Raw genomic sequence first — 13,561 nt, forward strand, 5'->3', positions numbered from 1 at the left:
TGTAGTCCCAGCTACTTGGCAGGCTGAGGCATGGGAATCGCTTGAACCTGGGAGGCAGAAGTTGCAGTGAGCCAAGATCACACTACGGCACTTCAGCCTGGGTTACAGAGAAAGACTCTGTCTCAAAAAAAAAAATAATAATAATAATCTCTTTAGACGCCCTTCTTACAATGCTTGCCATGTAGCGGGCACTTTTTTAAGCACTTGTCCTGATCCCTCATTTGAGCCACATGACAACCCTTCTTGTAGCTACTACAGTTACTCCTGTTGTAAAGCTGGGGAAACAGTGGCACAGAGAGGTAAAGGAACTTGCCCAAGGTTACACAGCCATCGGTAGTGAGCCAAGGCCCACACCCAGGCTATCTGGCTCCAGAGCCCCCAGGAAGTCATGTCTGTGAGGAGGAGGCAGAGGGCCTGGTATTGCCAGGGCAGCACAGAGCTTCCTACGTTCCTCATTTTTGTATCCCCTCTATCAAGGTCGCGCCCCTTTCACCACCTACCCACCTCCCCCTCCTCTCTCTCCCATCTTGCCCTCACCCTCCCTGGCCAAGGCTGGCTCTTCTCACCTCACTGCTCCCCCTTATCTCCCACCCTTTCCCTCACCTTTCAGACGTCCCTCTTCCCATAAAGACCTGTCCTGGCTGAGCCTTAGCCAGGAGGGGGAGAATTGCAAGTACTTGTCATCACAGACAGTTTTCTGTTCACCTTTCTAACTCAGAATTGCAGCTGGTGCATCTTTAACCTAATCCCTTTGCCACTTTACTGAGTCTTCACCAAGTCCAGTGCCCAGTGCCAGCAGCCCCCCGGCTGCCATCTGCCGTGTCCTCACGGTCCTCCCTGTCCTGCAGGTACCAGCTGAAGCTCTTTGCCCGCATGTGCTTGGACCGCCAGTACTTGGCCATCGATGAGATCTCCCAGCAGCTGGGCGTGGACCTGATTTTCCTGTGCATGGCAGACGAGATGCTGCCCTTTGACCTGCGCGCCTCCTTCTGCCACCTGATGCTGCACGTGCATGTGGACCGTGACCCCCAGGAGCTGGTCACACCGGTCAAGTTTGCCCGTCTCTGGACTGAGATCCCCACAGCCATCACCATCAAAGAGTAAGAGGGGTAGAGGCAGGGTGGGCGGGGCAGGGGCGGAGGCTGGGGTGGGTGTATCTCAGGGACCTTCATGCCTCATGGCCTCCACCCTCAGCTATGATTCCAACCTCAACGCATCCCGAGATGACAAGAAGAACAAGTTTGCCAACACCATGGAGTTCGTGGAGGACTACCTCAACAATGTGGTCAGCGAGGCCGTGCCCTTTGCCAATGAGGAGAAGAACAAGCTCACTTTTGAGGTGGCTGGGGGAGTGCCCAGGGGCTGAGGGTCCGTGGGGCTCTGGTTGGCCCCACACTGGCCTCAGTCTGCACCCAGGAGTCGGCTGTGGGATCCATGACCCCGCTTCCTTCTGTGTCCCCAGCCAGTGCAGGGGGACCGCATAGAAGGCTGGGATTCTCCAAGAGGCAGGCTCCTGTTCCAATGCCTGGGAAAGTGCTGCCTCTCCCTGCTCCGCTCTCCCTCCTGGGAACCCCGCCCTCATGACGCCCCTTTCGCCCTAGTTTCCCCGGTCCCGGCCTGCCCTCCACGAAGCCCCGCCCCTTCGCGCTGTCCCCTCCCACCTCACCTCGGCCACGCCCCCTTCGCAGGTGGTCAGCCTGGCGCACAATCTCATCTACTTCGGCTTCTACAGCTTCAGCGAGCTGCTGCGGCTCACTCGCACACTGCTGGGCATCATCGACTGTGTGCAGGGGCCCCCGGCCATGCTGCAGGCCTATGAGGACCCCGGCGGTGAGGCCTTTGCCCGGCTCGGGCCACCCTGGCGGTCCTCATCCTCCTCCTAGCACAGGAAGTTCCCTCAGATCAACACCTTCCCCAGCCCGGCATTCCCCCCACCCAACCTGGCTCTGCCTCAAGGGGATATCTGGGGCCCAAGCCCCTCCCACCTCAGCGGGACCAGAGGGGTCCCTGCCCGGACTCCCTGGAGACCCTGGGTCTGTGGGAGTTGCCTTCCAACCCTGCTTGGTCTTGAGGGGAGATAGTGAGAGAGGAGCGAGACAGCTCTGTCATCGTGTGTGTGAGGAGGAGGGAGGCACAGCCTGTCTGAGGGTTGAGCGGCAGCCCTGCCCTCCCAGACACTCCCAGGCTGCATAAACTCATCTAAACAAAAGGTGCCTAGAGCCTGGCACTGGTTTTCGGGGCTGTCCTCCCGGCAGTGTCCTCTCAGTCCCCAGGCTGTGTAGCTGCTCTCATGGTTTCCTACAGACAATTCTCAGTCATCTCCCCACACAGCTCACCTTTGCCCTGACACCTCCTTCTTTTCCCAGATTTGCTTAAAGCTCATGTCCTCCAGGAAGCCTTCCTGGGTTAGCCCTGTCCCTTCCTTAGCAAGGCTTTGCCCTGCAGCTGACATAAACAGATTATGCATCCTCTGCCTCCCTCATCAGACCAGGGACCCCTGCTGTACACCCTCTACAACCTCCTTGGCAACCTCCTCTGCTCCCCACTCCACAGGCAAGAATGTGCGGCGGTCCATCCAGGGCGTGGGGCACATGATGTCCACCATGGTGCTGAGCCGCAAGCAGTCCGTCTTCAGTGCCCCAAGCCTGTCTGCTGGGGCCAGTGCTGCTGAGCCGCTGGACAGAAGCAAATTTGAGGAGAATGAGGACATTGTGGTGATGGAGACCAAGCTGAAGATCCTGGAAATCCTTCAGGTGCCTGGGCCAGGACCGTGTGGGAGGTGTTGGGTATAGGGAGAGGGTAGTGGGACAGGTACAGGGAGGCTGGGCAGGGTGAACCCCTTCAGATCTCAGTATTTAGTACTGGAAGTCTCCATCATGATTGGCTGTCAGGCTCAGCGGTTCCCACAGTGTGGTTCTTGGGCCAGCCTCGCCTGGGAGCTTGTTAGAAGTGCACATTCTTGGTTGGGCGCAGTGACTCACGCCTATAATCCCAGCACTTTGGGAGGCCAAGGTGGGAGGATTGCTTGAGCTCAGAGTTCAAGACCTGCCTGGGTGAGACCCCGTCTCTATTTAAAAAATAGTAATAATGATAAATAAAAAGAAAAACAGAAATGCACATTCTCGGGCCCCACCCTAGACCTACTGAGTCAGGAATGCTGGAGAGGGGCCCTGTGGGCTGTGTTGTGACAAACCCTCCAGGTGATTCTGAGGTGCACTGAACTCTAATTCAATTCTCTCATTTTACAGATGGGGGAAGTAAAATCGGGGAGGGGACTTTCCCAAGGTCACAGGGATTTTGAAGCAGAGCTAGAGATTTAAGAACCTATTTCTTGGCAAGGTGGACGCAGTCATCCCTGTTCTGGTCTCATCTGAGACTCCCCAGCCACACCCCAGGAAGGGGCTCATCCCCGAGGCGGGATGAGGGTGCTTGCTTTTGCCTTGCTGTCACCAGAGGGCAGGAAGGGTAGTGCAGTGACCTCCATGGGGGACCTCTGGCGGTCAGAGTGGAGGGAGCTTCTGACTCATTCTGAGGGCTGGGCCTTCCATGTCTGCATCCTGGGGCTTGGCCAAAGGCTCAGTGCCCCATGAGGCTGTGTGACTCACCCATGTCTGCAAGCCCTGCATCCTCACGTCTGCCCCACAGCAGCCTCTCCTCCTCCCTCACAGGCCTCAGTTTCTCCTCCCATGAGTATCTAGGGTCTGTTTGGCTGAGCAGGATAGGAGGACAAGAGTCAGTTTTCGGACCTGGGGGCTTCATTCCCCTTCCTGTCAGTGTCTAGCCTGGGAAAGGGGACTGAGTGGGCCGGGCGCAGGGGTGCTCGCTGCCTCATGCTGAGAGGAGGCCCCCGTCCTCCATCACTGGGGCAGGAGCTGGGGAGAGGGCACCCTGGGCCTGGGGAGAGGGGTCTTGTTTTTTTTGCTGTGACATCCTGGAGCATCCCAAATGACTGTGCTGAGGACCCCACTGCCCCAAGTGCTAGAGCCTATTTGGGGGCCCCCTGCCCCCCATAAAGTAGGAAGGGCCTTCTGACCTCAGATTAGTCCTCACCCCATCCTCACCTGACCCCTTCCCCGTTCTTTCCCCTCTTCTCCAGTTTATCCTCAATGTCCGCCTGGATTACCGCATCTCCTACCTGCTGTCTGTCTTCAAGAAGGAGTTTGTGGAAGTGTTTCCCATGCAGGACAGCGGGGCTGATGGCACAGCCCCTGCCTTCGACTCTACAAGTGAGTCCCTGCCCTGCCTTCAGGCTGAGGCTGTGCGACCCCCCCAGGGATACGCAGCAGTGGGGTGGAGCCAGCTCCTCAGCCCTGCTGCTTTTTCTAGTCTGCAAAGGCCTTTTCTTTCCATTGTCTCATTTAATTGCCTCAGTGAGGGGGAAGGGCAGGGATCCTTCCCTTCATTTTCCAAATGGGGAAACTGAGGCTCACAGAAGAGCAGGGACTTGCTCAAGGTGACAGCCAGTCAGAGGCTGAGCCAGACCGGGACCTGGTCTTCTGACTCCTAGCCTGGATCTCTGCCCACTTTGTACTGCCCTGCAGGGGAGTAGAGGGCTGTGGCTCCTCCCCTACTTGGTTCCTTCCCAGAAAGGGGCAGGCAGAGCAGCTGCTGTGCAGCCAGTTCAGGGAAGAGGGTGGTTTGAGTGTCTCCCTGTGCTCCCCTCTTTCCTGGGCTGGGCCTACAACCTGCTTCCATCTGCCCCTCTCCCCACAGCTGCCAACATGAACCTGGATCGCATCGGGGAGCAGGCGGAGGCCATGTTTGGAGTGGGGTGAGGCCAGGGTTGAGTTGCAGGGGTGTGTGGGGGTGGGAGGCTTGACATCCCTTCTTGGGCTGGTCTGGGTTCCTGGACTGGGGGCTGGCCCTTCCTCTCTGCCATTCCCTCTGCAGACCCTCACCGGGCTTTGTGCTCAGCCCCTCCCCTGCCTCCCCAGTCCCAGAGATCTGGGGGGCCCTTTGGTTCCCAGTCATCCCGCCATTCTTCCACCTCTACTCAGGGCAGGTGTGCCTCTCTTGTGCAGTGGACTTGAGTCAGGTAGCTGGATAGCTGGAACAACGTCCCCAGTCCCACAGCAGGGAGGAAGTGTGGGGACGTGCATCCCATCCACCCGAAGCCCTCAGGGGCTGGAGGCAGAGGCTCACTGAGGGCTCTTAGCATCTTGGGGCCAGGCTTGTGCCTGGGTCTAGCAGGGCTTATGGACTGCTTTTCAGAATGGTGATTGTAAACTCATAAAATATAGCATATAACAAGACAAAGGGAACCAATGGCTTGGAGCGACAGTTATCAAAATATTGGAGAAAACAAATTAGTAGTGACAGTTATATATGTGCCTCTTTACTAATACGTTAAGTAGCGAGCCACACCGGTGGGTATAATTAGTACCATTACTTCAAGGCAGCAACGAATATAAACGATATTTTGTGATTTCGCTTAACAACTCTGAGGTGATGTGAAAACATCTGTTATATTTATTGGTGACAGACTTACAGGTGCCACAAATATTTCCTCATTGAAGAAAATGCTGTATTTTGGTTAGAGGTTGGGAAAAATAAAGATGTAGCATTTTCTCCATCTCTGTTCATGGGCCCAGCTTCTATCCATGAATCCCCCGCATGGTGGCAGTGGGATCTGTGTTAAGAGTCCTTGCTTCTGGCTGGATGTGGTCGCTCATGCCTGTAATCCCAGCACTTTGGGAGGCCGAGATGGGCAGATCACTTGAGGTCAGGAGTTCGAGACCAGCCTGGCCAGCATGGTGAAACCCTGTCTCTACTAAAAATACAAAAATTAGCCGGGTATGTTGGCACACACTGGTAATCCCAGCTACTCAGGAGGCTGAAACAGGAGAATCATTTGAATCCGGCAGGTGGAGGTTGCAGTGAGCCAAGATCATGCCACTGGCTGCATTCCATCCTCGGTGACAGAGCAAGACTCTGTCTCAAAAAAAAAAAAAAAAGAGTCCTTGCTTCAGTTGCTTAATCAAGGGGAGTCCTGAGAGATCCCAAGAGACATGGGTCACTCCGGGGATTCAGGGGAGTGGCTGTTAAACTGCTGAGAAAGTGTCAATATTGTAAACACATTTAGACTGGCCCTGCATCTGCTAATTGGGTGGCGGAGAGTGTGCTTGTGCCAGGGCCCCTTACCCGCCACGGACAGCAGGGAGCGTGCCGGTCTCACCCGTGCGCCCTGCACCCTTGTGCCCGCAGGAAGACGAGCAGCATGCTGGAGGTGGACGACGAGGGCGGCCGCATGTTCTTGCGTGTGCTCATCCACCTCACCATGCACGACTATGCGCCGCTGGTCTCGGGTGCCCTGCAGCTGCTCTTCAAGCACTTCAGCCAGCGCCAGGAGGCCATGCACACCTTCAAGCAGGTGACAGGACTACCTGGCCCTGGCCCTGAGCATGAGGCCTGCACTGGGCACGGGGGGACAGTAAACGATGATTAAGGAGCTCACAGCTCAGGGGGTAACTTGGGATGCCCATTTGGGGTTTTCAGCCTTGCTGAGCTCCTAGGTGAAGACTGAGTCTCCTGGCCTGGCTCAGTGCCTGCCATTTCTTATGATGTGGACAGCACTTTACAGTTTGCAAACTCTATTATATGCACCTATGCTAAATGCTTCGAATCATGCCTAGCATGCAGACAACCCTCACTGACGTGACTGGCATTTGCTATTGTGATGTCACGCAGTCCCGACAATCCCTGTGAAATATCAATACCAGTCGGTTTTGGCCTTTAAAAAAATAGGTGCCTGCCATGTACCAGGCACTGAGCACTGGACTTGCATTATTGCATGGCATTCTCACAGCAGTCCTGACAGTGAGGTTACTACTCTCCCTCCATTTCCAGAGCGGGGAGAAATCCAGGCCCAGGGAGCTTTCCTCCATTGCCCACTGACCCACAGCGAGGATGATGGCAGTCAGACACAGGCCTGGGTCATTCAGGGTTCAGGGCTGCCAATATGTTTTGCCCTGCCTGTTTGGGGTCTCAGTGGATAAGTGACAGACCACAGCCACATGTGACAATAGTCAGTGAGTAACTGAAGCCAGGTTATGTGGCAGCTCAGGGCAGGCAGTGCAGGGAGGCCTGTGGCCATCAGGGAAGGCTTCCTGGAGGTGGTGGGCTTCTGGCAGAGCCAGAAACATTGAGTGGGAATTGGCTCGGTGGAGAGGGACAGGTGGTGGTCTACAGGAGGGGAACCCTCGAGCAGGGAAGGTGCTGGAGGTCTCTAAGTGGCATGGACCTGGAGCCCATCTCACCAGCCAGGCCCATCCTCCATCTTCAGGTCCAGCTGCTGATCTCAGCACAGGACGTGGAGAACTACAAGGTGATCAAGTCGGAGCTGGACCGGCTGCGGACCATGGTGGAGAAGTCAGAGCTGTGGGTGGACAAGAAGGGCAGCAGCAAGGCCGAGGAGGTGGAAGCAGGCGCCGCCAAGGACAAGAAGGAGGTAAGTGGGGCTCCAAGGGGCCAGGGCAGGGCTCCCTGTGAGGGCTGGGCCTGGCTGACCTCCATCCTCTCTCTGCTTTCAGCGTCCCACGGACGAGGAGGGCTTTCTGCACCCACCAGGGGAGAAAAGCAGTGAGAACTACCAGATCGTCAAGGGCGTGAGTGGCCAAGGGTCCTCGGGGTAGGGCTCTGCAGCCCCAGTGGTCCTGGGGGCTCCCGCTGGCCCGGCCACCTGTGCCTCTCCTTCTGCTGGCCACTGGCCCTCACAATAGACATCTTCCAGCCTTTGCTGCACATTAAAAACAGCCCTGCCAAGGTCCAGATGGAATTATTTTAAAGCTGAAGGAATTCCATGAAATTCCATTTCACAGTCATATTGTTCTATTTACTTTTATGGGTGGAATTGGTTTTTTTAGTGCTTCCCTGGCCTGTTGCGGGGGTCTGATTCAGCACCCGTGACCTCCTTCCCCCTTCCTGTCCCGGGTGCCAGCTGGAGCTTGGCTGTGGTGGGCTGGGCAGAGGGCAGCCTGAGAAGTAGGGAAGGGGCTCTGGCTCACCCACCTCCCCTGCAGATCCTGGAAAGGCTGAACAAGATGTGCGGGGTTGGGGAGCAAATGAGGAAGAAGCAGCAACGGCTGCTGAAGAACATGGATGCCCACAAGGTCATGCTGGACCTGCTGCAGATCCCCTACGACAAGGTGGCTCTGACTTCTGACCTCTGACTCCCCAGGGTGGCTTCCCCCTGAACCCTGACCTCTCCCAGCCTCGCCTGGCCTCTTACACTTCCCTGTTTGTTTGCAGGCACACCTTGACCCCTGAACCCTGTCTTAGTATCGGTTCAACCTTTGACCCTCTACCCCTCATCCTAATCCCCTTTGACCTTGATTTAACCCCAGCCTCATGTTGATTCTTGACCTTGACTCCCTTTTCTTCCCGCTCTCTAGCCTAACCCTGATAATCTCAGCTTCATCTCAGCCTTTGACCCTCAGCTTCCTTACCTTGACCCATGTTGACCCTAACTGAACCCAACCTCTCCTTGACCCATGACATCAATGCTGGCCTTGTCCTGACCCCTGGTTTTGATTCCTCATCCTGACATCTTATGCTGACCTGTCCCCAGGCCCACCCTGGCTCCTGACTCCAATCTTAGTCTCATCTCCCCTTTTGACCCTCAGCCCCTTGCCATGACTGATCTTGATTTCAGTAAGTCCCAGGCCTCACCTTGACGCTGACCGTGACCCTGTCACCTTGCCCCAATTCCAGCCTCATCTCGGCCATTGAGCTCCCACCCCTCACACATTTCCATCCTGACCTGGGGGCCCCACTTTCCCTTTACGCTGGCCTCTTCACGGTCCCAGTCCCAAGCCCGACCCACCCCTGCTCCTGTCAGAGCTCAGCCGGGGCCTTGCCTCCCTCCTTGATGGGCCCAACACCCTCTCCCTGCCTCCTGTGCCCAGGGTGATGCCAAGATGATGGAGATCCTGCGCTACACGCACCAGTTCTTGCAGAAGTTCTGTGCAGGGAACCCCGGCAACCAGGCCCTGCTGCACAAGCACCTGCACCTCTTCCTCACGCCGGGGGTGAGGGCGCAGGGCTGGGAGCACCTGGACGAGGCAGGGGATGGGGGGTGGGGACGGGGCCCAGATCTCTTTCTGACAGATGCCCCCCACTGCAGCTCCTGGAGGCAGAGACCATGCAGCACATCTTCCTGAACAACTATCAGCTCTGCTCCGAGATCAGCGAGCCTGTGTTGCAGCACTTCGTGCACCTGCTGGCCACGCACGGGCGCCATGTGCAGTACCTGGACTTCCTGCACACCGTCATCAAGGCCGAGGGCAAGTACGTCAAGAAGTGCCAGGACATGATCATGACTGAGGTGAGGGCGGGGCTGAGGGGTGCTCAGGCGTCTTGGGGTGGGGGACCGGAGCGGAGGTTTGGCGGGAAGGCCACAGAGTTGGAGAAGTCAGACAGTGGATCACAAAAGGAACACTCAGCTGCTGACCACAGAGGGGTCGCAGAGGGAGAAGTGAGGCTGCAGATGTGGTAGAACTCATCCTGTGGGCCTGATAGAACTCAAGCAGGGTCCCAGTAGCATCAGGCACCTAGCAGAACTCAGACAATAGGCCAGAAAGAAATCAAGCATGCATTCCTTCACTTGTCACTCGTCATTGTTTATTTAAAATCAGGAAGCACCTGCTACGTGCCACAGACTGTACATGCATGGGGGACATCAGCTGAGTGTCACCTCCTGGGGGGCACGGGCAGGGACCCCGTCCTTTGTGAGCATCGCCAGGGCCCCAGTGTGTGGCGCATAGTAGGTTCTCAACAGACACCTGTTGAGTGAAGGCACGAAGGATAAAGGGCTGAGTCTAAATCTGGAACAGATGTGGTCTCTGCTCCGAGCATCTGACAGTGTAGGCGGCAGGGGGAGAAAGGAGCAAACACTGAAGGGAGATTAGGACATCATAAACAAGACATGATGTGCTGGAACTGCTGTGCAGTGTTAATTATTAATTTCTATTACTATATTACTGCGAATAATGCAGTCGCTGGCACGAGAGGGATGCAGTGTGTGCTCAGCGAGGAGGGTTTAAATAACTGCTGCGGGAGCACAGGGGAGGGAGGGGGTGAGCAGGGTGGGATTAGCGAGGCTTCCTGGAGGAAGCTGCCTCTGAGATGACCCCTATGGGGACTTCTTTCCAGTGGGGAGAAGTGGGGACTTTCTGGGTCCTGGGGTCAATATCTCTGCGGGCAGAGGGCCTGAGACATCAGCTGGGGAACCCCCAAATCCCAGCCAGGGGAGGGTTTTCCTGATTTCAGGTAAGGGCTGTGGTCAAAGTCCCAGTTTCTCCCTGGTAAGCAACGGAGAGGGGAGCCCAGGGCTTGCTGGACCCAGAGTGTGACACGTGCCCCCTCCCGCCCGCAGCTGACCAATGCAGGTGACGATGTGGTCGTGTTCTACAATGATAAGGCATCGCTGGCCCACCTGCTGGACATGATGAAGGCCGCCCGCGACGGCGTGGAGGACCACAGCCCCCTCATGTACCACATTTCCCTGGTGGACCTGCTGGCCGCCTGTGCCGAGGGCAAAAATGTCTACACTGAGATCAAGTGCACCTCCCTGCTGCCGCTGGAGGACGTGGTGTCTGTGGTGACGCATGAGGACTGCATCACCGAGGTGGGGATCGGGGGACTGGGAAAGACGGCTAGAGATGGGGCGAAGGGGTGGGTAAAGCCACAGGACAGGAAGAGTGGGTGAAGCAAAGCCAGGGAAGTGGGCAGGAACCGGGAGGCCAGGGGACAGGAGCAATGTGGCAGGGAGAGCCTGGCCAGGTGGCCCTGTTTGCGCCCCTGACCTCCTGCCCGCTGCCCAGGTGAAAATGGCCTATGTGAACTTCGTGAACCACTGCTACGTGGACACGGAGGTGGAGATGAAGGAGATCTACACCAGCAACCACATCTGGACGCTCTTTGAGAACTTCACCCTGGACATGGCTCGGGTCTGTCCCCGTGAGGGGTGTGGGCGAAGCCCCCCAGGAGGGGTGGGAGTGGAGGGGCCCCATGTGAGGAGCCCCCAGCCATCCCTCTCTCCTGCCTCAGGTCTGCAGCAAGCGTGAGAAGCGCGTGGCTGACCCCACCCTGGAGAAGTACGTGCTGAGCGTCGTGCTGGACACCATCAACGCCTTCTTCAGCTCCCCATTCTCCGAGAACAGCACTTCCCTGCAGGTGAGCTTCTCCTCTCCCCCCACCCCTGGGCCGACTTGCCTAGCTTTTGTGAAGGGAAGGGGGGATATAAGAATACTTATTTATATTTGCTTATACTACAGAAAGAAGTAACAAAAGGATACATAAGTGTATTGGTTATCTTTTTTTTTTTTTGAGATGGAGTTTCACTCTGTGGCCCAGGCCGGAGTGCAGTGGCGCGATCTCTGCTCACTGCAACCTCTGCCTCCTGGGTTCACGCCATTCACCTGCGTCAGCTTCCCGAGTAGCTGGGACTACAGGTGTCTGCCACCACGCCCAGCTAATTTTTGTATTTTTAGTAGAAACAGGGTTTCACCGTCTTAGCCAGGATGGTCTCGATCTCCTGACCTCATCATCTGCCCGCCTTGGCCTCCCAAAGTGTTGGGATTACAGGCGTGAGCCACCGCGCCCAGCCTAAGTGTATTAGTTATCTATACCGTGTTAACAAATTATCCCCAAACCTAGCAGTTAAAACAACAAGCATTCGCTATCTCAGTTTCTGTGGGCCAGAATGACAGTGGGAATGGTACCATCCAGAAGGAACTCCTAAGTCCAGTGGGTGTGGCGGATCCCGGAGTGGCAGCACTTACTCACCAAAGATAAGGTAGACGTGCCATCCATGGGATGGTACAGCCAAAGCAGGGATCACGACAGTCTCCCTGGCAGAGATCCTTCGTGCTGGCTAGTTGATCACAGTGATCTTAGAACTGAAATAGGCAGGCAGCCCTCTGAAGGCCTAAGCAGAAGGGCTCCAGGCCAGTGTACAGAAGCCCGATTTGAATCTCAAAAGATTCAAATCTCTGGCTCCTCGGTCAATCCCCAGATTCCCAGACTCGAGCCAGTGCTCAGCCCAGAGCCCCCTGAATGAAAGCGAGCCAGGTTCCCTTAAGGAGGGGCCTTGCTACATGACCAAAATCAAAGAAACACTGGAAGGATACAAAAGAAACCAACAAAAGGGGCTACCTAGGGGCATAGGGGCTGGGGTGGGGTGGGATAGTGCTTCTAAGACTGGGGGGAGAAATGCTGAGTCTCGCCTTCCCAGGAAGGGTGGTGTATTTTGACACACATTGTTTGGGCCCTGGGATCCCATTGGGATGATGGAACTCTGGTAATCGGTATCAGCTTTCCCCATCCTTGATCAGCTCCAGGGCAATGAGGGTGATGGGGGAGAGACTTCTCAAAGTGTTATGTTTTCTTTTTTTTTTGAGATGGACTCTCACTCTGTGTCCCAGGCTAGAGTGCAGTAGCACAACCTTGGCTCACTTGCAACCCCTGCCTCCCAGGTTCAAGCAATTCTCCAGCCTCAGCCTCCCGAGTAGCTGGGATTATAGGCGCCCACCACCACGCCTGGCTAATTTTTGTATTTTTAGTAAAGACAGGGTTTCACCATGTTGGCCAGGCTGGTCTCGAACTCCTGACCTCAAGTCATCCGTCCACCTTGGCCTCCCCCAAAGTGCTGACATTACAGGTGTGAGCCACTGCGCCCGGCCTCAAAGTGTTATCTTTTAAATAACCTTTTGGTTTTTGAACCATGTAAATCCTTCACCTTTTTATGACATTAATTTTTTTAAACATTTTTTAAAAGGGTCAGCAACATGGCTATGAGCCCACGGCCTTGGGGAGTTACAGGGCTGCCATGTGCAGTTGGGCAGGTCACACACTGCTGAAGGGAATACAAGTACCTTTTTCCAACTGGCACAGAGGCACATGGTGGCTAGTGAAGGCTCCGTCTCTCCACCCGTGCCCATTCTGATTGGGCCCTGATTCCTGGACCTGGGGTTGCCCAGGGTGGGGGCCTGGGCTGCAGCAGTGGGCTCTGTGACTTCTTGCAGACACACCAGACGATTGTGGTGCAGCTGCTGCAGTCCACCACACGCCTCCTCGAGTGTCCGTGGCTACAGCAGCAGCACAAGGGCTCCGTGGAGGCCTGCATCCGGACCCTCGCCATGGTGGGTGAGTGTGCCGGGGCGCTGGCCAGCTCCAAACCACTCCTCCTGCCGCTCGCAGTGGGGACGCCTGCCCTCCTAATAAACACTTTATCCCTAAGCTCGCCCATCTCCTGCTCCCAGGTGGTTGTCAGTAAGTTCTTCTTGGTGTCTGCCTCATCCTGACAATTGAGAGAAGCTGTTTTCTCTTGTGGGTCAGTTCCCCAGAGAAGGATGCTCGCCGATATTCTCCAGCTAGAGTTTTTTATGGGTATTTGCAGATGGGCTCAGGCAGGAGGGAGGCCTGTGGATTGTTAGGGACAGTTGGGGAAGAGGACAGGTGAGAGAGAGGAAGGGGAAGTCAGGGTAGAGCCAGGGGGGAATCAAAGAGGCAGAAACTCCTTTTACCCAACAAGGAGAAGAAAGCCTCTCAGTCCCTCAAGCAT

At 56.0% G+C, this 13,561-nt stretch overlaps 1 protein-coding gene across 2 annotated transcripts in view; it reads left to right on the plus strand.

Annotated features, from left to right (window-relative positions):
- ITPR3 (inositol 1,4,5-trisphosphate receptor type 3) overlaps positions 1-13,561 on the plus strand; it is a 74,785-nt gene that overhangs the window by 47,743 nt on the left and 13,481 nt on the right. For both annotated transcript variants that reach the window (XM_032140331.2, XM_058432311.1), the window contains exons 19-34: positions 849-1,100; positions 1,195-1,339; positions 1,689-1,830; positions 2,554-2,753; positions 4,097-4,226; positions 4,714-4,771; positions 6,205-6,370; positions 7,283-7,447; positions 7,530-7,604; positions 8,019-8,144; positions 8,904-9,026; positions 9,122-9,322; positions 10,373-10,624; positions 10,821-10,946; positions 11,047-11,172; positions 13,023-13,143. In XM_032140331.2, coding sequence (XP_031996222.1) covers positions 849-1,100; positions 1,195-1,339; positions 1,689-1,830; positions 2,554-2,753; positions 4,097-4,226; positions 4,714-4,771; positions 6,205-6,370; positions 7,283-7,447; positions 7,530-7,604; positions 8,019-8,144; positions 8,904-9,026; positions 9,122-9,322; positions 10,373-10,624; positions 10,821-10,946; positions 11,047-11,172; positions 13,023-13,143 — 2,408 coding nt within the window. The remainder of the gene's footprint in view (positions 1-848; positions 1,101-1,194; positions 1,340-1,688; positions 1,831-2,553; positions 2,754-4,096; positions 4,227-4,713; positions 4,772-6,204; positions 6,371-7,282; positions 7,448-7,529; positions 7,605-8,018; positions 8,145-8,903; positions 9,027-9,121; positions 9,323-10,372; positions 10,625-10,820; positions 10,947-11,046; positions 11,173-13,022; positions 13,144-13,561) is intronic.

Source organism: Hylobates moloch, unplaced genomic scaffold (assembly GCF_009828535.3).
Source record: "Hylobates moloch isolate HMO894 unplaced genomic scaffold, HMol_V3 SCAFFOLD_20, whole genome shotgun sequence".
NCBI classification, from domain to species: domain Eukaryota; kingdom Metazoa; phylum Chordata; class Mammalia; order Primates; family Hylobatidae; genus Hylobates; species Hylobates moloch.